Source organism: Protopterus annectens, chromosome 8.part0 (genome assembly GCF_019279795.1).
Source record: "Protopterus annectens isolate FY-2018-M chromosome 8.part0, PAN1.0, whole genome shotgun sequence".
NCBI classification, from domain to species: domain Eukaryota; kingdom Metazoa; phylum Chordata; order Ceratodontiformes; family Protopteridae; genus Protopterus; species Protopterus annectens.
The window spans coordinates 600,241,035-600,266,351 of NC_056741.1; the positions used below are offsets into that span (position 1 = coordinate 600,241,035).

Consider the following 25,317-nt stretch of genomic DNA (forward strand, 5'->3'; position numbering starts at 1 on the left):
GCAATGGAGCAGAGCCAGCCAGTGACCCAGACAGTATGGGGAAGGAAGCAATACCCGACACAGCTGGCCTCTTCCTTGGGGATGCTCTGGTCCTGGGCACCGAAGTCGGATGAATCAGATGGGGAGAGAGGAGTTCTGAGGAGGGCGAAGAGCCCCTGGGCAAATGGCTAGCGGATGGCAACAAGCCCCAGTTCGAACTGGTTTTGAGAAAACTCCTCATCATCCAATCCATATCAGAAGGCAGCAAACTTCTGGTGGACCGGGAGGATATGGAGGAATGGCCTGACCTGGCCGAAGGCCTACGGTCTCTAGAGGGGGACCTGCTGGTCTGTCTTGGACCTGACTCCCTAGCATTGACTGGGGAGTATTCAATAATGATAGGATCTGACAAGTCAGTCGGATCAGAAGGCCTAGCTGGATACAAAGGCTGTAAAGGATCCACGGTCAGATCAGAGGAATGGGTCGGGTCCGAGGAAGGTCTGGACTGGTTCGGATCTGAGGACCTCCGCTTCAACTAAGTGTGAAATGGGAAAAGTCTTCCAAAATTTACTTTGGCTGGGATGAGAGCTCTCTTCGTGTGCACAAACCTCTAAACTGCCAAAGTTAAAGTTCTCCACACCCCTTTTTGCCCTTTAAATCTAGTTTTCGCTTGATCTGGGAAAGTGAAATGTCATTAAGTACTTGCTTTCACTAATACAATGTATATGATGGAAGAATTAGAACAGTTAAAAATTCTGCTATATATAAAAGTTCACTGAAATAACATTTTATATAAATTAGGTACAGCAGCACTGTCTTTGCTCTGAATATGACCAAATTGGAACCATAAACACCATATAACTCTTGACTTTCTCTTGTCTTTTGCCTGGTACAATTTTTCAGTCAGTGAATAAACAATTTGATGGTCAGCACATTAAGAATGAGCCAACACGTTTGATGCTGGATACTATACCTGTTGGAATAAAAAGTGTATAACCCTGTTTCAATGAACATTTAAAGCAGCTGTCCACTTGGTCTCCAAAAAACATCTCATTCTGATTGGATGAAGAACCCCATCTCTCAAACAAGGCCAAATTTGCAGCAGTTGGACGGATCAAATAGAAGATTTTCTCCCCCTAAAAATAAAAGGAAGGGCTGGATAAATACACTAAATATTAAATTTTGACTTGTTCTACAGATTTACTACTAGCTAAGGAGTGATACTAGCCTTTCTCTGAAGTACTCACTATTATAAACAAAGGAAAACAGTGTACAAATTTTATAAATTAGGCATAATTACTTTTCACTCTTAAGCTGTTACTTGCTTCCACAAAGGAGTGCTCTTTCCTTGGCCGTGTACAGTACAGCTGTGTTAGGAATGTACCATAAATGTAGATATTCAAGTAAATTCACAGTCTTCATTTATGGGATACTGTGCATACAGGTAGCCTAATTGGACGGAACGATTTCTAGAGCTTTACTTTCCCCCAGTGCTTTGGCTAAGGCCCTCGCACCATGACATAAGGGCTTTGGCAATACAAGAGGTGCTCTGATGTTTTATGCTCCAGAAATAGCCAGGTAAGGACATCAACATCAAAGCCTAGTTGAATAAATGGAACAGCCCTGTCTGCACAACTCCACTCCAAGGGTTTCCAATCTCCTTCGCTATGGACTACAAACAGGAGAAAAAAAAAAACAGGAATGAAGGTCTGGTAGGAAAGTGATTAGGAAGATGCAGAAAGTACTAGAGAGCCACCCGACCCACAGATAAAGGATAACTGGTCAAAACAGTGACAATGTATCAGTATAGAGGAGGTGGAGGAGGATGGGTATCGGTAATGCATCAGCAAATCTACTCAAATATCTACATTTATGGCAAGTCACTACCACAACTGCACTAAGTTCACTGTAGTATTTATTGTCACAGCTGTCATTTTAAGGAAGATTCTCGGAGCAAAATAAGTAGTAGGACAGACATTAGTGATCAGGAGATAGGGCCCTGCAAGACAGTGGAGACAAATACTGCCTCAGCCCTGCAAGCTGTCCTTAAATCATTGTGTTTAGAAAAAGCGTGGACAGAAGTCCAGACAGCTACTTCAAGAATAGTATTTATGCTAACATCCCTGAGGGGAGGCTGTGATATCTGAAGTGGCACTAGTAGAGTAGGCTCTAATGTATCCTGCAACAGCTTTGCCATACGCTGAATAACAAGATACATTTAGCAAGCCATTTGAAAAGGGCTTGTTTGTTTAGTGGTTTACTCTTTCCCTTTCTGCAGAGAACACAAACAGCTAATCTGGCTTTCTGAATTTTTTAGTTCTAGGCAAATAAAATCTCATCTGCCTCTGCACATTTATGGACTAAAGGATTCTTTTTCCTATGTGTTCTGGTTTTGGAAAGAAAACTAATAAATTAATTGGCTGGTTAAAAGACAACTCAAAAATCTCCTTAGGCATAAAGGAAGGAGGGGGGACTATGAACTGTTCTGTAACTCAAAACTTCTCCTTAATAGCTAACAAAAACAGCATCTTCTAGGACAGGGTAGTAGAGGTTGGTGGTTCAATGCATGCTGGAGTTAGTTTTTCTTGTACAATGTTGAAATCCCTTGGGGAAGCAGCCTATACTCTAGATGAGCTAAGATGGAAGATCCCCTTTAGGAACTACCTAAAAGATTACCTGGAAAATATACAAATGGATCCATGTTTAAGCAGAAAAAAAATGGCAGCAGCGTGCAGTTTGACAGTTGCATAAGCTAGGCCTAATTTGTAAAGGTCTGATAGGTACTCCAGGACCACAGTCCCTTTAGATTTATCTGAATCAAGGTTCCTATATTTGTACCAGAAGGAGAATATTTTCTATTTAGTAAAGCAGGATTTCCTTGTATTTGGCTTTATTTATAATTTTAACTCATTAACCTTGAGTACCATTAGAGGGCTCATCTAAGGTTACATCTAATCGCTCCCTGAGGTGGTAATTATCCTTGAACATTACATCAGAGTGCCGTCTAGCAGCACGACTATATTCATAAGCACAACTTAACTCCACTGCTGAAAACCAAATTGAAAAGGTACCTGAACTTTGTTAATTACCTTCTCGACTTTAGTGGAGTTAACTACAGTTTACATAGAATTTTTTAAAAAAAATTGGCTTTCTGTGACTGCTATTTCACAGCAATCCATTTTTTTCTGAATTGCAATTTAATTTGCAAGACATGTCCAAGTGATGAAGGCACACTATTTCTTCATTCGCCTGCATTAGCCCCCCCCCCCCCAAAAAAGAAATGTAAAAAACAATATTAAAGAGCTTGTAAAACTTTAATTTTATTTACCAGGGTAAAAAAATTAATCCACAACTTTATCCCGCATTGTTTCACTGGCTCCGGACATCATGCAAGCAGTGGCAACCAATCAGATTCATGCAGTCATGGCCTCTTGTCTAATATCTCCGCCTCCACACCTCAAGATTCTTTGTTCAGGGGTAAATAAACAGGGGTTCTTGTAGCAGCATTGTTCTCTCTCTCTTCAGAGACCTATACCCAATCGCTCTTCACAGTAAATTCATTAACTGTGTGGAACTTAGCTGTTTTACCTTATTGAGGACTTCTGAGTGTCAGTCTTCATACCCTTCAGAAAATTCATGCTAATGCTAAACATGCAAGTCTATCAACTTTCGGTAAGTGTATGCATGTATGAGGTAGGTGTGTATGAGTGAGAGAGAGAGAGAGAGAGCGATCTTGTGTGAGTGAATATATGTATGAAAGCAGAAGAGACTGTGTGCGTGTGAGATCCAGAGAGAGACAATGATCTTGTGTAAGTGAATGTGTGTATGAAAGCAGACAAGACTGTATGTGGGAGACAGAGTGAAGATTGAGATGGTGCGAGCAATCCCCTGGCAGCAAAGAGGTTTGAGCACATCTCTCAGCCTCTTACAGCAAGAAATCTGGACAACGCTATAAATAATTAGTAGACAAAGGGTTCAGGTTCATTAGTGGCAAATCATTAAAGACTGGAGTTTGAAAATAATGACAAACATTTGAGTTTCTGACTGCATACCCTTAAAAAAATTCATGCCAACGCAAAATCTGTTATTCTATCAATTCAGTTCAATACCATGCCTAACCGCAGTTGAAGCAGTGTTCCTCTGTTGCACTTTTGAAGGGGTTGCTCCACTTTTCATTCTTTGCTTGGCTCCCAAATAATAATTATAGCCAGTCGGCAAAGAGAGAGAAAGGGAGCCAATCAGTGAATGACTTTGACCTTAAGCAGCCAATCGGAATGCTAAGCAAAAGTCAATGGCTTAAGGGCTGCCTACGATGCCCCTCAAAGCAAGAACAGTGAGAAAAATGTTTTGGCTTTCAGGGACTTACTTTGCTATTGTTGTTATTACATTTGGTTCATATTTTTATGTGCTTCCTGAAGTAGTTCGATATTTAGAAGTCTTGGGGGGGGGGATAGAACACTGCAGAGCTGCACAATGACAATCAGGCAAAGAGTTACTTTATAAACTAAAATACAGTGATCTGATTTTTAGTTAAATCTCAGAAATTAGTTCATATTTATTTTCTTGCACACACCATTCATGATGTTAACATGGTGTTACTAGAATGGCTGTGTCCTGCAAATAATCAAGCCACCTCTATCTTTACAATTAACAGCATATGAGAACCTCCACTATGTTGTAAGGTGTTGGAATCGGGGGATTTGTGTAATGAAAAAAGGAATGAAGTCAGTGGTGGTTGATAAAAAAAATAAATAAACAATCTCACCAATGAGCACTTCCAGATGCTCAAAATGCACAGCAAACAAGATGAGGCAGCCATTGTAGCTTTTCTGTCAAACTTCAGTGAATGTCATAGGTTAAAAGTTTACTTTTTTAACTTTTAAATTGCTGTACTAGTTTACTTTTCCATGTACTGACCTTTTCAGCAGCTCCCATCTCCTACCTGACATCTGTTCAACATCAGGTTGCTGAGAGAAATAGCTTGCTGAAGAAGTGTAAATTCCGACAATGTGTCTGTTGTACCACTTCGCACACTTTCACAAACTGATTTATTAGTTATGATGCCTCTTTCAAAGCCTTCTTTATCAAACACTGCTTGAGATGCATTTAGAGCGCTGCAACTCTTCGCCACTTGTTTTTCTGCATTCACTGATTAGTACTTCAGCCAAAAGCAAGGGAATAAATATAAAATGAAAGAATGAAAAAACTGCTTCGGTGGCGAATACCAAGGAAGCATAATTTTTCATTAAAAGAACTCTTTTAGCATTTCATTTTCTTACATTTATTACTTTATGCAAGAAATAACATTGTAGACATAAATAAATGCATTAATTGTTTTAATTCTTGAGCAGTTGGGACTAAATTACTGGAGACACATTTATAGAAAGCTTATCATATTTGAAAAAAAATATTTTTATTATTTTGCTTCATGTTTTGCCTTGTTGGAGTATCAAGTAATTAGTGTACATACTGATAAATAATTTTTTTTTCCTATAAGTGTTTGAAATACAAAAAGTGCATATGAAATAAATCCATCCATTGCAGTAAGAGTAAAATTTGGCTTCCAAACTGGAATTTGCCCCTTTCTACCTTGGAAGAAGACAGGAAAATATAAATATGTTGAAACAGTCAGTCCTATACTAGAAGGGAGCCTGTATAGGTTAACTTGTGTGCTAATTAGCACAGTGCTGCTTTAGTTAAGTGGTGCTCCACACCTGTATCTACAGGTAAGATCAGGGACATGTACTTTTGTTAGGAAACAAGAGGTAGAGGAAAAGGAGGAGGAGAAATCCATGGCAATGCACTACGAAAATAAACTACTTATGAAAATAAGGTTTATACATTCATAGATTCATAGCCGTATACTAGGTTAATTGTTGGATGTGCCTGGTTAAGAATATATCAAAGTGGGTACTGCACTCTGACAGGTCTGATGAGTGCCGAATATAGTGGAACAATGACCTCCTTGGACCTAGATGCCATACTTGTGTTTATAAGTTGCACAACAGAATAATATCCTTACTTCCATATATGCATAATGGTTAAAGACTAGATTGCTGTCTAAATATATCCCCAAGCCCCTGACTACTGAGTCAGCTCTTGGAGGTATGTTGTCAGTATGATAGTCAACAGGGACTGCTAACTTCAAAAAGGATGTTATGCATTTCTTGGCATTTACTTTCAGGCAGTGGCTTTGACATCAGTTATTTGTCTATGTCAGCCCTTCTTGGAGAACATTACTGTCAGTGGGGGATTCTGTAACTGCTCTTAATTTGCAATCGTCTGCAAATTTGGTCAGCTAAAGTCCCTTGATGTTGGCCTTGACTTCAAAGAAGTAAATGCCAAATGGAGCTGGCCCCATGACTGATCCCTGAAGGACTCCATTGGTGACTGACCTCTCTCAAGGGGCAGACTCCTCAATTCAAACTTACTGGTTCTTGTTGGGTTTACACCTAAACTCTTGAGATTGTCAGCAATGCCCGAGTGGGGTATTATACAAAATTCAATGGGCAGGTAAAAGTAGTCAGTGTTAACCATTTTACCCTCATCCTTTGCTTTGGTCACTTTCTCAAAGAACTCCATCAGCTTGAGTAGGCATAACCTACCCTTCATGAAACTAGTCTGGGTTGAGTCCAGTGTCTGGAGGTTTCCTACATCATTACTGATAAATGTACTTGTACACTAACTCCAGCATGCAGCAACCATGTATTCTGAACATCATCTCTGGCTTTATTAGTCATGTATAGAATTTAGGTGAGAGGAAGGGCTCAGTAATATACAAGTGTTATACTACTTTTACTGAATTATTCTGGTCTTTTCCTAACAGACGGTAATGACTCAGTCTTACATTACACCTGCACCAGGAATATAATGAAGGTCTAACTCAAAAGGTTAAATGCAGCAATTATTACCTTTGTCAGACCATGCAGAGCCTTGCAGTAATGAAATACGAGTCATAACAACATGATTAATTTACAATAAATGCAGTTGCAGTGTAACCCTGAGTTAGGTAAAACTCTCAGCAGCTGCCATTGTTATTCACATTACTAAAAGTTGTTATCACACTGATGAATGCACATGCCAGATTTTGGTTTCTGTCGATGTGGAGTCATGCAGAATCCACCCCCCAGTGTGCGTCAGTTGGTGCTTTCCTGGTTAGTAGGTATGTACCTCTGCATTACCACTGCAAACTATGAACCTTATCCAAAGAATAATGCCACTGTGGATAGGACTGAAGATTCGAACTGGCAAACAAAGTAATGCATATTATATATATATATATATATATATATATATATATATATATATATATATATATATATAATGTAGCAACCCAATAAATCTCTCAAACATCACCAGTAACCTATTTGCATTTCTTCTCTGTACAGGTGCTTCTACTTTGTGACACTGACATGGCTTCAAGAGGAGGGGAACAAGTGACAGTGTGGGTGTGTGGCCATTCCTACATTCAATGGGCCGCCAGCCATACCTCCAGAAGTGCAAAATAATACAACTTGAGCTTTCCCACATCTACAGTGAAGGTACACTAGATTGCAAGAAGAGGTATGCATTACAGTGAAGATGACACCCATGCACTGACCCAGTAATCAAGAAGCCTCAATCCTCACCACTACCACCAGTGAGGGGTGTGCACATTGGGGGGATAACAAGTACACAGACAGTAAAGTACAATTTCCCTTAAGAGCACACAGAGATCACAGCTGCTGGTTTCGCCCTTTCTCTCCAGATCCGTAATAAGACTCCCAACTGGCAAAGCTATAGGGTCCAGACCTCAGCCTAGTGGTCAAACTAAAACCTCCAGCACCCTCTCTGTACAACCAGTGCTTTGTGTCACTGCCCAAGTAGATGACACACATGCACTTTAAGATTTGATTTATATACAAACACACAGACACTCCTGGGGAAGGCTGCACAGGTTCTCCAGCTGTGCCCCCTTTCTGGCCGGAATATAAGGTAGTACCAACTGCCACCAACCACTAATACCAGCTACTATAAGGACCTTCCCAAAGGGTGACCAATTTCACTGAGTAATATTACTGTTATCCAAATAGTAAGTGTGCTGAACAGCAAGACTACTGGAGTGGCTTGGACAGTATAACCAAATACATGCAAGTACTCTCAAGATCTTAAATTATTTCAACACAAAACAGCCACAGTTGAAAGGTTTAAAATATTTAATAATAAATAATAAGAACACAAGACAATACTCATCTGTTCAACACAGTGCTAGTCAAGAGTTCAGAGATCACAGGAACTTTAAAATAATATTGTAGGATAGTCTGACATAAATATAGTAAAACAGCTAGACTAATCTGGCTAAATTCCTATCTAACTCTAAGAGAAACACTAAAGTCTAAGATCCTATTCACGGATCAAACCAAGTGCTGGTGAGCTGATGTCAGTTCTGAAGACAAATACAAAATGCTTCTAATCTTTCTCTCTGAGACAGTCTTAAATTGATATACACATTACTGCAGAGTCATTTCACATTACATCATATTTGACACCTCTGCTGAAGTTTCCCAAGCTCACAGAAAGTAAAGTTGTGTACACTTACCATAAATGTAGATGTTCGAGTGTATTCACTGATGCAGTCATTATATTTGGGTTATCTGCTTGCAGTAGCCCTCAGTCGGCCTGATTAACAAAGTCTTGGGTCAAGCGTCGCTTGCTGTCCCTTCTTCCATGACGTCAGGTCATCAGGTGTATAAAACTTGCAGCCGACACCATTACATTAGTTTTTCTTGCCCCAGATGTCAGGTGCCCCCCCTAATGGGAAGCAAATAAATCTATAAATACAAAGATATACCTCCAACAAAAAAGCAAATACACCAAAAATCTTTTTGAGCATAGTAAGGTGAGAGTAGAGGTATAGCCAAAAGAAGAAAGGGGGCTGGAGGGAGGGTAACCAGGACTGCAACAGTGAATACACTCGAATATCTACATTTATGGTAAGTGTACACAACTGTACTATGTTCTTCATGTTTCACTGTTGCAATCATTACATTTGGGTTGATTCCCAAAGCTAAGGTTGGGTGGAGGAATTTAAATGGAATTAGGACCAGCTATAAGGCCCTGCAAGACTGCAGTGGCAAAACCAGCTCTGGATTTAGAGAAAATTGGCAAATAATAATGTTTGGTGAAAGTATGTACAGAACTCCAAGTAGCAGCTTCTAGGATGTCCCTAGTAGGGAAGCCCCTGAGAAAGGCTGTAGAGATAGATGCAGCCCTGATTAAATGGGGTCTGATGCCTTGTGGGATAGGTTTTCCATGGTGCTGACAGCAGAAATGAATGCAGTAGCCTATCCATTTTGAAATGGTTTGTTTTGAAATAGCTTTCCCCTCTGTCCCTGCAGCAAATGCCACCAGCAGTTGTTCAGATTTCCTTTGACGTTTAGTCCTGTCCAAGTAGAATCTAAGTTGTCTGTGCACATCTAAAGAGTGCAGTATCAGTTCCCCTTTGTTCTGTGGGTTAGGAAAGAAGATAGGTAAATGAATGGACTGATTAAGAGCCACACTGGATACCACCTTAGGCATGAAAGAGGGATTGGTTCTGAGGGACACCCTGTCTGCATGAAAGATGATGAAATGTTCCACTGCCATAAGGGCCTGTAATTCAGTTACCCTTCTAGCTAAAGTGATTGCTAAAAGGAAAGTTGTTTTCCAGGAAGGACATTTTAAATCTGCAGTAGCAGCTTGCTCAAAAGGAGGAAGAGTGAGTTTCTCCAAGACAAAGTTAAGATCCCAAGGCTGGAGTTGGAGCTCTCCTGGGTGGCCTAAAATTTTTGGCCCCTCTGAGTAACTGCTTGAGAGAGAAGAGGTGAGTCTCTGTGCTATAATGAGCTGAAACAGCTGAGGCATGAATTTTGATGGAGGAAAAGGACAAGCTCTTATGAAGCATCTCAGTCAAGTATTGTACAATCTGAGGTAAATTGGGCACTGCTGCGTTCATTCCTTGAGATTGGTTCTAGGCACAAAGTCTTTTCCATTTTGCAACATAAGATTTTCTAGTACTAGGCCTCCTTGTCTCTAAAATAATATCCATCACTGATTGACTGAGTGATAGTAAAGGAGAGATTAGGTAATAAGCCACGCTGCTAGGTTCAGGGTTTGCAGCTGAGGGTGCAGAATCTGGTTCTCCTGCTGAGACAACAGGGAAGGAGTCTGAGGCATGTGCCATGGAGCCAAGCATGACACACTGCACAAGAGTGGGTACCAGTGTTGGTGAGGCCAGTCTGGTGCAATTAAAATCGTCCTTGGCTTGTCCTGTTTGATCTTTAGTAGTACCTTGGAGAGCAGAGGCAGGGGAGGAAAGGCATAAACTGACAGTTTTTTCCAGCTGAAGGATAGAGCATCCACTTTCCAAGCTAGCTTGTGGGGAATCCTTGTGCAAAATTTTTCCAGTTGATGGTTCTGGGGGGAAGCAAACAGGTCTATATCTGGGCTCTCCCATTTGCTTGTCAACATGTTGAAAATCCTTGGTTCCAGTTTCCACTCGTGTGGGTCCATGAGGTTTCTGCTTAGTCCATCTGCCAGTGTATTTAGTTTTCCTGGCAGGAATTGAGCTTATAGATTCACTTGGTAGCTCAAGGCTGTGTTCCACAATGTCATGGCTAGTCTGCAGAGGGGGGTACGAATGTGTACCCCCCTGCTTGTTTATGTATCACATGACAGTGGTGTTGTCCATCTTTACCATTAGTTGTCCTGGAAGAATGTGGTCCTTGAAGGCTGTCAGAGCATTCTGTACAGCTAACATTTCCTTTTGATTTATGTGCAGGTGCATTTGACTTGGGTTCCATTTGCCCTGAATGCACTTCCCTGCCAGGTGGGCCCCCCATGCGTAGTCTGATGCGTCTGTTAAGATTTCGGCGGCAGGGGGTAATGTGAATGGTAGTCCCCTGTTTTGGTGGCAGGCCTCTGCCCACCAACGGAACTCTAGGCGTAGGCAAGGTATGATAGGAATCTTTGCTTCTAGATCCTGTGAATGTTGACACCATAGGCTTTTGAGATACCATTGTAGTTTCCTGATATGCAGCCCTGCATATGGAATTAGAAGAATGCAGGAGCCCATGAACCCCAAGGCTTGCAGTATTTGCCTTGCAGATAGCTGGGTTTTTGTGGCCACTTGTTTGAAGTAGGTTGTCAAATGAATCAGTTTCTCTGGCGTGAGGAAAGCCATCTGGGAAGTTGTATTCAAGCTTGCTCCCAGGAATATAATTTGTTGACAGGGTATCAAGTGTGATTTCTTTTTGTTTATGGTGAACCCCAGAAAAGTCAGTACCCTTTCAACAAAGGCCAGATGATTCAAAAGAATGTCCTGGCTTTCTGCCTGAATTAGACCATCGTCCAGGTAAGGGGATATCTGAATATTTCTTTGCCTGCAAAATGCAATGACTGGAGCTAGGCACTTTGTGAATACCCTGAGCGCAGTAGATAAGCCAAAGGGCAGTGCAGAGAACTGATAATGCATGTAGCCTGCTTTGAAGTTTAGGTATTTTCTGCAAGACTCCCTGATAGGGATGTGCAGGTATGCTTCTTTTAAGTCTAGTGTTGCCAACCATGCATCTTTGCCTAGTATAGGAAACAGCTGGTGAAGAGTCAGCATTTTGAATTTTGGAATCACGAGAAAGGCGTTTAGAGTACAAAGGTCCAGGATAGGATGCCAAGTATTGCCTTTTCTGTGTATCAGGAAAAGTCTTGAATAGAAACCTTGTCCCTTTTTCTCTTCTGGTACCAACTGAATAGCCTCCATGCTTAAGAGAGAGAGCACTTGATTTTGGGCCTCTGCCAACTGATTTGGGGGTAGATCTGGCCACCCGCTTGGGGTTGGTAACGTGTGGAAGTGAAATCTGTATCCTTGGGACACTACATTTAAAACTCATTTGTCCTGGATGATGAGTTTCTAGTTTTTGGCCTGAAGAACAATCTTTCCACCTAAAGGAGCATTCAGTTGGGAAGTGCTTGGAAGTTTTAAAAGCAAGTCATTGAGACAGTTTTCCATAGGGGGGAGTTTTACTACTCCCAGATTTGGGTGCGGAAACCCCCCACTGCTTAGTCTTGTGTGTCCCTTGGGACTGAAACTTGTGGTTTCTGCTGTGTCTGGGTTTGGCTTGAAAAGACCTGGAAGGGGCTGGAAAGGACCAATTCTTAGACGGCCAATGCCTACTAAATCTAGGAGGCTGAACTTGTAAGAAATCTTTAACAGTTTGCATAGATTTAGCTTTATCTTCCATCTATTTATGAACTTCCACAGCCTTGTTGCCAAACAGGCGGTCCTGATTTAAGGGAGCATCCAATAATTTAGCTTTAACATGATTAGGCAAAGATTGCTCCTTGAGCCAAGCATGCCTTTTTAGCACAGACCCAGTAACAGCAGCCCTGCAAGAGGCCTCTAATGAATCAAATCCACATTGCAAAGTATGTTTTCCAACCTGTTCAGCAGAATGCATTAAATCCTGTCATTCTTTATTTTCAGCACAGTCAGGAATCAACATAATTTTCTGTTTAAGCAATCCAGTAACATGTTGTTGATACCTTAACATATGAAACTGGCAGTTTAAAGCCCTAATGGCCAAGGCTGCAGAAGTGCAAACCTTCTTACCCCATCTATCCAGAGCCCTGGAGTCTCTATCAGAAGGGGTAGGATTTTTAGCAGTAAAAGCCTTAATACCCTTGGGTCCCTGTGAAATAGTCTCTGGATCCACAATAGGATTTTTAAAAAGGAACTTGTGTGAATCAGGAACCCTGTAATATTGGTCAGGTTTTCTGGGAGCAGGAGGCAAAGAATCAGGAGCCAAACTAGATTCTGAAAAGGCATCATCAACAATGTTTATTACAGGAGGTATAGCTAAAGGCCTATGCTGAGGTAGGAGTAAGAAATCCCTAAGCCTCTTTTTTGAATCAGAAAAATTCTGGCTTTCCCAGTGGAAATGCTCCATTAGAGTATGGAAGGTCTCATCAAAAGAAAAATCCTCTGGAGGGGAAGCAGAGGGAATAGAGTCCTCTGCATCAGAATCCTCATAAGTAGATAAGGGCAAATCCAGATCATCAGAAAAATCAGAATCCTGCTCAGAATATTCATAAACAACTTCAGTCCTAGGCCTCTTAGAAAGGGGGGGGGCCTTCCCCTGATTAGAGTTATAAGATCTTCAGCCATTCTTATCATTTGTTTTTTAGGCATAGAGGCCTGAGCAGATGACCTGGGCGTCGGTTTCTTAGGCACGGTTCTAGATTTTGGCCTAAATGAAGAAGGAGGTGTCGGTTTAATATTTAAGTCCGTAGGCCTGAATACACCCTCAGAAGCCGGTGCCTGCAGAGCAGCTTTGGACCCATCCAAGGTAGAGACATCCGCAGGTTCCACATACTGGACTCTGAATGGGTCTAAGTAGAGGCCTGCGAGTCAGAAGTAGCGGGTATCAGGGGCTGCGAAAGCACCTCACTGAGTACCGGCGAACTAGCGACTGGCTTAGGAGAAGCGTCGTCGGCAGCTTTGGACCTCGGCGACCTGTCTCTGTCTTTATCTTTGCGTTTTTTCGGAATCCCAGTAGTCAGATGGCTAACCGACGACATTTCTGGATAATTAAACCATGAACCGAAATATTTAGAAGTGAAAATATACAGACGACGGAAAGTGTGCTGATTAAATAAAGCACAAAACCGACAGCAAGGTACATCGTGGTCAGGGCCCAGGCAAGGAATACAGTACAAATGAAAATCTTTGTGAGGTATTTGCTTTTCACAAGTAATGCAATTATTAACTTTTACTGACATCGGAAGGAGCAAGAAAAAGTTTCCCCAACAGGGTACTTAGCTTTAGTTGAAGACTTCGGTTCTGAAACTCAAAAACGAAAATTTCAGGAGTCGGTCGACCAGCACTTGCGAACTGCTTCTGCTTCAGGCACCGCACGGCAAAAAAGATTGATGTAATGGTGTCGGCTGCATGTTTTATACCCCTGACGACCTGACGTCATGGAAAAAGGGACACTAACCGACACAGGACCCAAGACTTTGTTAATCAGGCCGACTGAGGGCTACTGCAAGCAGATAACCCAAATGTAATGACTGCAACAGTGAAACACGAAGAACATCTCAAAATTTAACATTTGTTTGTCATCTTGCACCTGCCAGGAAACCACAGCAATACAGGACACTTTACATATAAAACCTAGTAATTAACTCTTGTCCTAAGACAATAGAAGGAATTTCTTAGTCCAGACATCTTGTCTCTGAGCTTGACATCAAAGTCACAAAATGCTTCACTTATCAGCTTTCTTCCAACAGGGTGTACTGCGGTTACATTTTTGAGGCTCAGAACATATAACAAAGTTTTCTTACATTTGTAAAAACACACCTATGGATCATATTAAATTTCACAATCATATAGAATTATTTACAAAATTCTATCTAGCTAGGCTGGCAGCCTTCACAGCATTGACCTGTTCTTGATTGATCTACACAACGGCGTGATGGCAGCAATGCCTGATATACTGGCAACATGCACCTAGTGACAAAGCATAGAAAACAGCCGTGACCAAAGTAGGACCACTAAAGTAAAACTATTTTATGAAAACCTTTTTCACTACTTACAACACAGTAACAGAACTGTAAATGTATGCTGTAATCGTATGCACAGATATTTCATGTTATGACATGGGTTACGAAAATTATGATAATTTTCATATTTTTTTGTACAAGTCTGCTAGGGAACTTGCCAACATACTGAGAAAACCCTCATTTTAAGATGGTAAAAAACTCTGTATATGCTGTACACATGTACAGATATCACAGTTTGTTTATGCCTTAGGTTATTAAATGTATTATACTTTTCCATATTTTGGTAAATAACTTTGCTAGGGAATATGTCAACAAACTAAGTAATGCCTCATTTTGAGGACAATATTTGTACTTACAAAATGGTAAAAGTACTGCATCTGTATGCTGTACACATGTACAGATAAACACAACTTATTTACGACTCAGGTTATGAAAAGTATTACATTTTTTTCATATTTTGGTAAATAACTCTGCTATGAAAGATGGCAAGGTGATGAGTGAGGTATCCTTTTGAAGCCACTATCAAAATGTACAACTTCATGTAATAATATGAATTGTGTGCATCATAAATGAACAGATGTCCCAGTTTATTGTAAGATTATGAAAATTAATATATTTGCCATATTTCCGTGAAAGTGTGTGCAAGGAAGTAAGGCAAGATCAGAAGTGAAGTGTAATATTCACAGCAGAACAAACATCAATTTCTGCAAAAAAAATGAATGCTTATCTAGGACAAGGACAGAAATCAAATACTCTGCTTATTTGTCTCATTATGGAAATTAGGATATTATTATACCCATATCTTTCCAAGGGAGCATGGTGACAACACACATGATAAATCGTTTTGAAGCTGAAACTGAGCCACACAACTTGTACACTGATATGCAGTCTCTATCTGTTAAAGGTGATGAAATATTATGCTTTGTTTAATTATCAGATTATGAGAAATATAATATTAATTGTATTTCTGTGAATATCTTAGTAAGGGAGCATCACACAGTAATGGTTAAGGTAGACAGGGGTCCAGGAAAGTAAATAATGTGGGAAGAAATAGCCAGGGAATTGTTATGGCTAGGCTTGTATAGGCCCTAGGGCTGATAGCCTAGTACCAACCTGTGAACCTGACACTCATACAAACAAATTAATTACACATTGTTTGGGTCTACATGGTACATTCACCAAGATAATTTACCAAAAAATTTAAAAAATATGCATAACAGCATTCCTTGGGAAATATTTAATAACTTGCATACACACTATCAACATTTACACCACTGGAAAGATTAGTGCCTACTGACCGACTTTCACATGTACATTTTTAGTCTAGCTCTTATGGTTAAAAAGTTATGAACATTTGTTTTCTGTATGGTATTACAAATGGATGATCTGAAAATGAGGTCAGGCTGCACTGTAGTTCCTACAGTGGAAGTAAGCAGACAGCATTTTTTAAGCTGCTCCAGAGCGAATGAGTTAAGCAGGTACTATAAGTTGAAGTGCCTACCTACAATCGACGTGAAATCATCCAAGTTGTCACCCTCAGACTGACCAGGTTAGGGGGCAAGAAAAATCTTTTGTTCTAATTCAGTAAGTCAGCACCCTGAGGCAATACCTGCCACCTCCTTTTAAAGTGATCAACAGAGGGAACCAGTGCTGCCTTGGCCAAAGTGGTGCCATCAGAATCACCTTGAGCCTTTCCTCCTTTCTTTTAAATGTCAAGTTTAATCATAGCCTTACCTCAGGCTTCGTGCCCACCGAGTGGCGCGCAGCTACAGTTATCCCACTCCACAAGGGGGGATCCACTTTTGATCCCAGGAACTACAGCCCCATCAGTCTGACGAGCCTGACCTGCAAGGCCATGGAACGCATTATTATGGAACTTACAAACAAAGACATTACCAACCTTCAAACACTGGACCCCACCCAGTTTGGGTTCGTGAAGGGCCGATCTTGTCTCCTGAACCTGACTGACTTCTTTGAATCAGTTTCCAGAGCCGTGGACGAGGGTAAGGCGGTCCACACAACCTATCTGGACCTCACCAAGGGCTTTGACACCATCCCCCACTCTGGAATCATAGACAGACTTACTAAGCTGGGCATTAATTCCTACATCACTCGATGGGTTACCAACTGGCTTACTGACAGAACCCACACTGTAAATGTAGCAGACTGCAAATCCAGCTCCAGACAAGTGGAGTACCTCAGAGTTCAGTCCTGGGACCGCTCTTGTTTGGCATCTACTTCTCTGAAGTACAGGCCAACACTAAGGGACTCTGGCTAACAAACTTCGCAGATGACTGCAAACTGGGAGCCATTATTGAATCCCCAAATGATGTTGATACTCTACAAAAGGGCCTTACAGAAACAGATGCTTGCTGCCAGAGCCATGGGCTCAAGCTCAATGCCAAGAAATGTATAGTTATCCCCTTTGGGAAAAAACATGTACCCATGAATTACCACATAGGTGGCAGTACACTGCTGTTGTTGTTGTGTACTGCCACCTATGTGGCAGTACACAACAACAACAGCAGTGTACTGCCACCTATGTGGCAGTACACTGCTGTTGTTGTTGTGTCTTTCGGCTTTTCCTGGTTAGGGGTCGCCACAGAGGAACTCCGCTCCGCTAATGATTGGTAGTTGATTTTTACGTGCCGGGTTACCAGCCCTGACACACAACCTTCAACTAAGGTACGCCCATTTACGCATGTCTCCACGCAGAAGACGCTCTAGCTGAGAATCAAACTGGACAGCGATTTACTGTGAGGCGACAACGCTACTAGGTGGCAGTACACTAAACACCGAAAGTGTGAAAAGAGACTTAGGGACACAGGTGAACAGTGGTCTCACCTTCGATAACCACATCACCACAACAGTCAGGAAATCCTTCTATGTGGCACACCTCATCACTAAGGGCTTTTCATCCAGAAAAAAGGAGGTCATTGTCCCACTGTACTCATCCCTCATTAGACCCATTATAGAATACAACGCCCTGTTTGGTATGTACCTCTCTAGACATCTGCAACAACTGGAAAGGCCACAGAAATACCTCACTAAAAGAATCACAGGCCTAAAGCAGATGCCCTATGCTGGCCGCCTTAAAAAACTCCAGCTATACTCTGTCGCATATCGTCTACTCAGAGGCGATCTCTGCTTAACAAACAAGACCATGTTAAACCCAGAGCTGTTGGACATGCTACACTTAAAGAAATCCCAATCCCTCAGAGCCACATGCTCCAGGGATCTAAACCTTGTCATCACAATAAACAAAACATGCTGGAGGGATAGGTTCCTGACCCAGAGACTCCCCAGACTCTGGAATAGACTGCCCATACATGTCAAGCAGAGCACCTCTTTGGCCCTCTTCAAAAGGAACCTTGACAATTGGATGGGAGAAAGGAAATTCATCCCGGGGATCATGTCAGTCGCCCTGCTAGACAGGGGTCCAGGGAAGTAAATAGTGTGGGAAGAAATAGCCATGGAATTGTTATGGCTAGGCTTGTATAGGCCCCTAGGGCCGATAGCCTAGTACCAACCTATGAACTCTGAGATCAAGGGGAGCTGGAGGAAACACATTGTGAATACATTTATTTCCCAAGCTCCTGGAGTTGCTGCCTTAAAGTAGAACTCTCTCAGTTGCCTGTTTAGATAACAGGTAAACAGGTCTGAAGGGGAATTCCCTTTACATCCTGATCAGATCCAGAAAGGCACCTCAGTATAATATCCATTTGTGAGGGTCTGCTACAGATCTCCTCAGCCTCTCAGGATATTTTATAGAGCTGGAATGTACACTGCAACAAGAATCATTCCTGCCTCCATAGCTACTTCCCAGAGATGCAAGTCCAGTCTGCAGAGAAGAAAAGTCAATTCTGCCTCCAAAGCTACTTCCAAGACCTGCACAGCTCATCTACATAGCAGGAATGAATGAGTGCCTCCTGGTTTATGTACCACATGACTGTGGTGCTGTCTGTCCTTACCTGGAGAACACCTTCCTTTAAGGTGTGGATTAAAGCCTTTAAGGGCTAGGATGACCATCATTCTCTCTTTTACATTTGTTTTCTTCTCATCTTGCCTCCAAAGCCCTCTGAACTTCTAGGCTCCTACATAGCATTGCCAAAGCATAGTATCAGGGATCGCCGGTGAGGGCCACTATGGGTTGTGGTGCTATGAAAGGCACTCCCTGCTTCTGAATGCACTTCTGTATCCACCACAAGATCTCCTCCAGGATGCACTGGAGAAGGAGGTAGTTGGTCTGTAAATAGCAGGCATGCTAACACCATCGGTTTCTCAAATACCACTAGACTTTCCTCTTGTGCAACCATGCAAATCACATCATTATGATGCAGTGTGATATGCAGCCCAGCAGCCTGAGGAACTCCATGTCTGAAATTCCTCTTTGCTGCAATATGTTTTGATTATACTAAAAGTGCAAAACAGGTCATTTTTTTTATCTTTGAGAAAGGCTCTACGGAGAGTGTAGTCCAAAATGTTGCTTTGCTGATGGTACTATGAAGATTCCTGAAACAATTCAGTCTGAACTCCAAAGCCTTGAGAATTCCACACAGAAATCTGCAAGGATAAGACAATCACCTATATAGGGATAAATATAGATGCTCTATATCCTTACTGAAACCAGGCATCCTGTAAAGACTTGACTGTTGTTGACAAGCCAAAGGATAAGGATGCAAACGTTTAAGTGTCCCCATCAACCCATTACAAAACTGAGAAGATTTTTTTTTTTTTTGAGTTTTGACAATGATGATGTGCAGGTATGCATCCTTTAGGTCCAGAGTGGCCATAAGGTCTGATATGCAATGAGTGCATCAGGCTTTGCAGAGTCACCATCTTGAATATTGGTACTTGAAGAACTTGTTTAGTTAAGACATATCTAGGATAGGTCTCCACATGCCTTCTTTTCTAAGAACAAGGAAGAGTCTTGAGAAGAACCCTCCATCCATCCTCTGCAGATGGGACAATATCTATGGTCTGGGACAATATCATATGGGTAAACCCGCACCATTTATCAAACCACACCCAGAATCAACAATCTTGAATTTCACAACCCACATGCAGTTATTGTATGCAACAGCAAATGCACAATGACTGAAGGAAAGAATCTAAAGGAAACATTTTTTAAGTTGGACAGAACACAAGCACACAGAACTGCATTGCTCGCTCTGTGGAATGTTATGTAAAATGTGTAGCACTCCAAGTTTATACTTAGCTTTGTAAACTTAAGAAGCGTAAGTGACCATAAAAGACAGATATAAAAATGTAATTTGCACATTTCATTGGACTGCGCAGTGGTAGAATTGTCACCTCACAGAGAGAGGTTCTCCGGTTCGATTCTCGGCTGGAGTGCCTTCTGTGCGTTGTCTGCATGTCCTCCCTGTGTTAGTGTAAGTTTCCTCAGATTGCTCCAGTTTCCTCCCATGTTACAAAGACATGTGTCTGGAGTGTTTGTCCATGGACCTCCACTGAAAATTGGGTTTGTTCCAAGTCGGACTTTCCCGGTTAACAAATGTTAAATAAATTAAAAAATAAATAAATAAAAATTATCCAGTGGTGACATCAAAGTAAAAGAGGACTAGATTTATTATATGCTTCACAATTAACTCGTTACCACACATCACTGCTAATTATTATCACTCACTGCTGACCGCTGCCATAAGTTTGGTGCTACCTTAGCGAAGTACTTAAGTTATGTAACATAATGCATAAAAAAAAAAATTGATCTAATTAAGATTAAATATAGATTGCTGTCAAAATGCTATCAGGTACCAGCAGTCAAATCATAATCAGAAGTGCAGAAGGAAGCACCGTATGAACATTTGTGGAAATATGTACAAATATGTACAACTCATTTTAAACCAACAAGTGCCAACTGGGTGGGTTGTTGATAGCAGGGATTCTATTAGAAAATAATCAGGGATCCAGTATATGTTAGGTCACTGGGCTGTCAAGATTGTCTCTCGCTGTTAATGTCTAGCAAATGAGATATGCATAACAAGGCAAACTCACTCTGAAAAGAGAATCCACGGAGCAAGAGGTCACATTATACTTTCTTAAAATGTTTTACTAACATCACACTGTGAGAGCACACTCCATACTGATGAATACACCTTCAATTATAAAAAATAAAAAAAAAATTACAAAATTTCCTTTGTGTACATTATACAAATATTTTTGTCTGAATTATTCAGTTTAACATTACACACATTGTCTAAGTCCTGCCTTACCCAAAATATCAACATAATTCTGTTAAGTACTGCTTCAACATACAGTAGACTCGCTCTTATCCGGCCTCTCTCTAATCGGCCATCAAATTTCTGCCATAGCCGTAGCAAAGGACACTTCCACCACCTCTGGGCTAAATAATGACAGACATTTGAGTTTTAGACTTCATGTTCATTAGAAAAATGCATACCAACACAAATCCTGTTATTCTAGCTGATTTATAACCTATAAATGCTATTTTATATGCATTTTCTGATTAACCAGCCATTTGTTTATCTAGCCTAAGGTCCAGACACAGCGAGGTTGGATAAGAGGGAGTCTACTGTATTCCATTTATTTCTATGTAGTTTATTCCTTCCCTTTTCTAAATATCCCACCTCCAGCCGTTTCATCTCCTTTACAACATTAAAAAGAAGTTATGTACTCACCATAACGTTCCATATGAGTAGTTCGACTTCATTTGTCTTCAACCTGCGGGTACCGGATCCGTATCGGATCCGAGCTGGCAAGTTCAATAGCATCTGCTCCGAGCTCCAAGCTCCTCCCCTTACCCATAATACACCTCCATTACCGTCCAACCCCCCAGATCGAGTTTACTGCCACTTATACTGAGAACCCGAACTGTAAAAACACCTTACGCAGCTAAACCTTCAGCCAAACAGGCTGTCCATAAGGTAAGGCCAGGGGGAAGGAGGGAGGGATGGTGGAAGACATATGAAGTAGAACTACTCAGATGGAATGTTAATGTACACAACTTCTTTATCTGAAGTAGTTTACTTCATTTGATCTTCAACTGTGGGACAGAGTCCCCACCTACTAAACTCCTGGGTGGCCCTCATGGCAGGATATTCCGGAGCACCACGGAACCAAAGGATGCTCTCCTTCTAGAAATCAAAAAGTACAGTTTTGTACCTACCATAAATGTAGATGTTCGAAGATCCACATTGCTGCAGTCCTTACATATGGGTAGTCCGCTGTCCTCGGTCGGCCCGAATACCAAAGTATTAGGCTGACGTCGGTCACGGCGCTTAAAACTGACATCAGGACGTCAGGGTACAAAAGCGCATGACCGACGTCATATCCTCAGTCTTTTCTTGCCCCAGATGTCAGAAGGCCCTAACAAAAAAGGCCAAAGCCAAAAAACAGCAAAAAATAACCAACCACCCCTGCACTAACCATATTTACAATATGTACAACCCAAACCACACCACCACCTCTCACTACAGAGGGGAAGGAGGGAGGGTAAATTGGACTGCAGCAATGTGGATCTTCGAACATCTACATTTATGGTAGGTACAAAACTGTACTATGTTCTTAACCTCACATTGCTGCAGTCCTTACATATGGGTAGAATCCCAAAGCAGAGGTAAGGGAGGATGGCAAAACTATAAAGCATTAGGGGCTGCCAAAATGCCCTGTAAAATTGCAGTGGCAAATCCAGCCCTAGATTTAGAGTAAAGTGGAAGGTGGTAATGCTTAGAGAAAGTATGCACTGAACTCCAAGTAGCTGCTTCCAAAATATCTTTAGTAGCCACACCCCTTAAATTAGCTGTAGAAGTGGCAGTAGCCCTAGTGGAATGCGGCCTAATCCCAGCTGGAATCTCCTTACCATGATGGGAATAACAGAAAGCAATACAAAAACCAATCTACTTAGAAATAGTTTGTTTTGAAACAGGTTTGCCCTGAGAACCCAAAGCAAAAGAAACAAACAACTGCTGAGACTGCCTGAACCCTTTAGTTCTGCTCAAATAATATCGTAACTGTCTGTGTATATCCAAAGTGTGCAAAATCCTCCCCTTTATTTTGGGGTTTGCATAAAAAGTAGGCAAATGAATAGTTTGGTTTAAAGCCACACTAGAAACCACTTTAGGCATAAAAGAAGGGTTAGTGCAAAGACACCCTATCCTTGTGGAAAATTAAGAAAGGCTCAACCGCCATAAGGGCCTGGAATTCAGAAACCCTTCTCGCAGAGGTAATGGCCAACAAAAAAGCAGTCTTCCATGATAAATATTTCAACTCTGCAGTTGCTGCAGGCTCAAAAGGTTGTAGAGTGAGTTTCTCCAACACAAAATTGAGATCCCAAGCAGGAGTAGGAGCTCTACGTGGGGTCTTATATTCTTTGCCCTCTAAGGAATTGCTTAAACAAAGGATGAGAAAATAATGGTGGGTCACAGTCATAGTGAGCAGAAATCGCTGCAGCATGAACCTTTATAGAGGAGAAGGACAAACCTTTGTCCAATAATTCAGTAAGGTATTGAAGAGCAACACTTAAATTAGGTTTAGAAACATCAAAGTCCTTTGCTGTACTCCAAAATAAAAATCTCCTCCATTTATCTGCGTAAACTTTCCTTGTACTAGGTCTTCTGGCCTCCAAAATAACATTCAAAACTTGTTGTGGAAGCTGAGACCCTCCAGGGTTTAAAACAGAATATGCCAGGCTGTTAGATGTAGAGAGTGAAGTTTGACATTGAGTAAATGACTGTTCTCCTGAGATAGCAGGTGAGGAATCGAAGGCAAAGGCCATGGAGGCTCCCGTACCAGACTTCTCAGTAATGGGTACCAGTGCTGTCGAGGCCAATCCGAAGCTATTAAAATCATGTTTGGCTTGTCCTGTCTGACCTTCAGGAGTACCTTTGGGAGGAGAGGCAGAGGTGGAAAGGCATACACGTGAAGATTGCTCCAATTGAATGAGAGAGCATCCACTTTCCAAGCTGTGGGATGAAACCTTTTTGTGCAAAACTTTGGACTGCTGGTAATTTAGTGGAGAAGCGAACAGATCTATGTCTGGAGTTCCCCATAACACTGTCAATTTCTGAAATACAAGAGGATCCAATTTCCACTCGTGGGGATCCATAATTTGTCTGCTCAACACATCTGCTAAGGAGTTCTGTGCTCCTGGCAGAAACCTTGCCTGAAGATTTAGCTGTAAACTGAGAGCAGTCTCCCACAAAATCATTGCTTGTCTGCATAGAGGATATGAATGCGTCCCCCCTTGCTTGTTGATGTACCACATGACAGTTGTGTTGTCTGTTTGAATCAACACCTGCCCTGGAAGAAGTAAATCCTTGAAAGCTATCAATGCAAATTGGACTGCTAACATCTCCTTCAAGTTGATATGTAAATGTTGAAGTCTGGCAGGCCACGTGTCTTGTACCCATTTTCCATTTAGATGAGCTCCCCAAGCTTTGTCCGAGGCATCTGTCGTTAAAATCTGACTCGCCTCTGGTCGGGTCACAGAGAGTCCCTTGTTTAGGTGACATTCCTGAGCCCACCACAAAAATTCCTTTTGAATGCAAGGTATTATCTGAATGACAGTGTCCAAATCTTGGCAGTGCTGCGTCCATACCATTTTGAGATACCATTGTAGCTTCCTCATATGCAGTTTGGCATTGGGAAGTACCAGAATACAAGATGCCATGAACCCCAAGGCTTGAAGGACTGTCCTTGCAGTCAGCCTGGACTGACGAGACAATTGGTGGAAGTAAAGGGAAAGATTCTTTTGTTTGTCCGGGGTCAGAAAGGCCATCTGGGATGCTGTATTCAGTCTCACACCCAGAAAGCACATGTCCTGAGAGGGTACTAGACTGGACTTTATTTCGTTCACAGAATACCCCAGGCATCTTAACACTGCCATCACATACTGTAAATGATGAAGAAGTTCGTCCTTTCCTTGGGCCAGAATCAGGCAATCGTCCAAATAAGGATAGATTTGTATTCCTCTTAGCCTGAAGAAAGCTACCACTGGAGCCAGAACCTTCGTGAACACTCTGGGCGCAGTAGATAAGCCAAAGGGCAATGCAGAGAACTGATAATGAAAAGTCCCAGCCCGAAAACGCAGATACTTCCTGCAACTGAGCCTGATAGGAACATGAAGGTAAGCCTCCTTGAGATCCAGAGTCACCATCCAGTGATCTTTGCCCAGCAGAGGCAAAAGCTGTTGTAACGTCAACATTTTGAACTTGGGAATGTCCAGATATGTGTTGAGGATAGATAAATCCAAAATTGGTCTCCACGTGTTCCCTTTCTTTGGTACTAGAAACAGGCGAGAATAAAATCCTAGGCCCACTTCTGGCAGAGGGACAGGTTGTATGGCCCCTATTTGAAGTAGTAGAGAAATTTGTTTGTGAGCCTCTAGTCTTTGCTGAGGAGGAACGTCTGGCATGCCTTTGAAAGGAGGCAAGGTATGGAAATAAAACTTGTAACCTTGGTGTATGATATCCAATACCCATTTGTCTTGGGTAATCAAAATCCAATTTTCCTTGAAGAGTGCCAACCTTCCTCCCAAAGGTGCTGCCAGGCAAGAAGGATCTGGCAGCTGAAAAAGTAGGTCATTGGGCCTGTTTACGAAAGGACTGGCCCCTGCCCTCACCCGAAGATTGTGCAGGTGAACTCCCTGTTCTAGGTCTGAAAGAACTCTGAGCTCTGCCCCTACCACGTCTAGATCTACCCCTAGACTGAGAATCATAAGAAGGATACGTCCACCCCTTAGCAGGCCAATTCCTGCTAAACTTCAGAGGCTGAACTTGCAAAAAA

General features: G+C 41.8%; 1 protein-coding gene across 1 annotated transcript in view; it reads right to left on the reverse strand.

Annotated features, from left to right (window-relative positions):
* The window catches only part of PHF8 (PHD finger protein 8), a 3,148,719-nt gene that overhangs the window by 2,264,189 nt on the left and 859,213 nt on the right, over window positions 1-25,317 (reverse strand). The window contains exon 7 of the mRNA XM_044080095.1: window positions 953-1,115. Within this exon, the coding sequence (XP_043936030.1) occupies window positions 953-1,115 (163 nt within the window). The remainder of the gene's footprint in view (window positions 1-952; window positions 1,116-25,317) is intronic.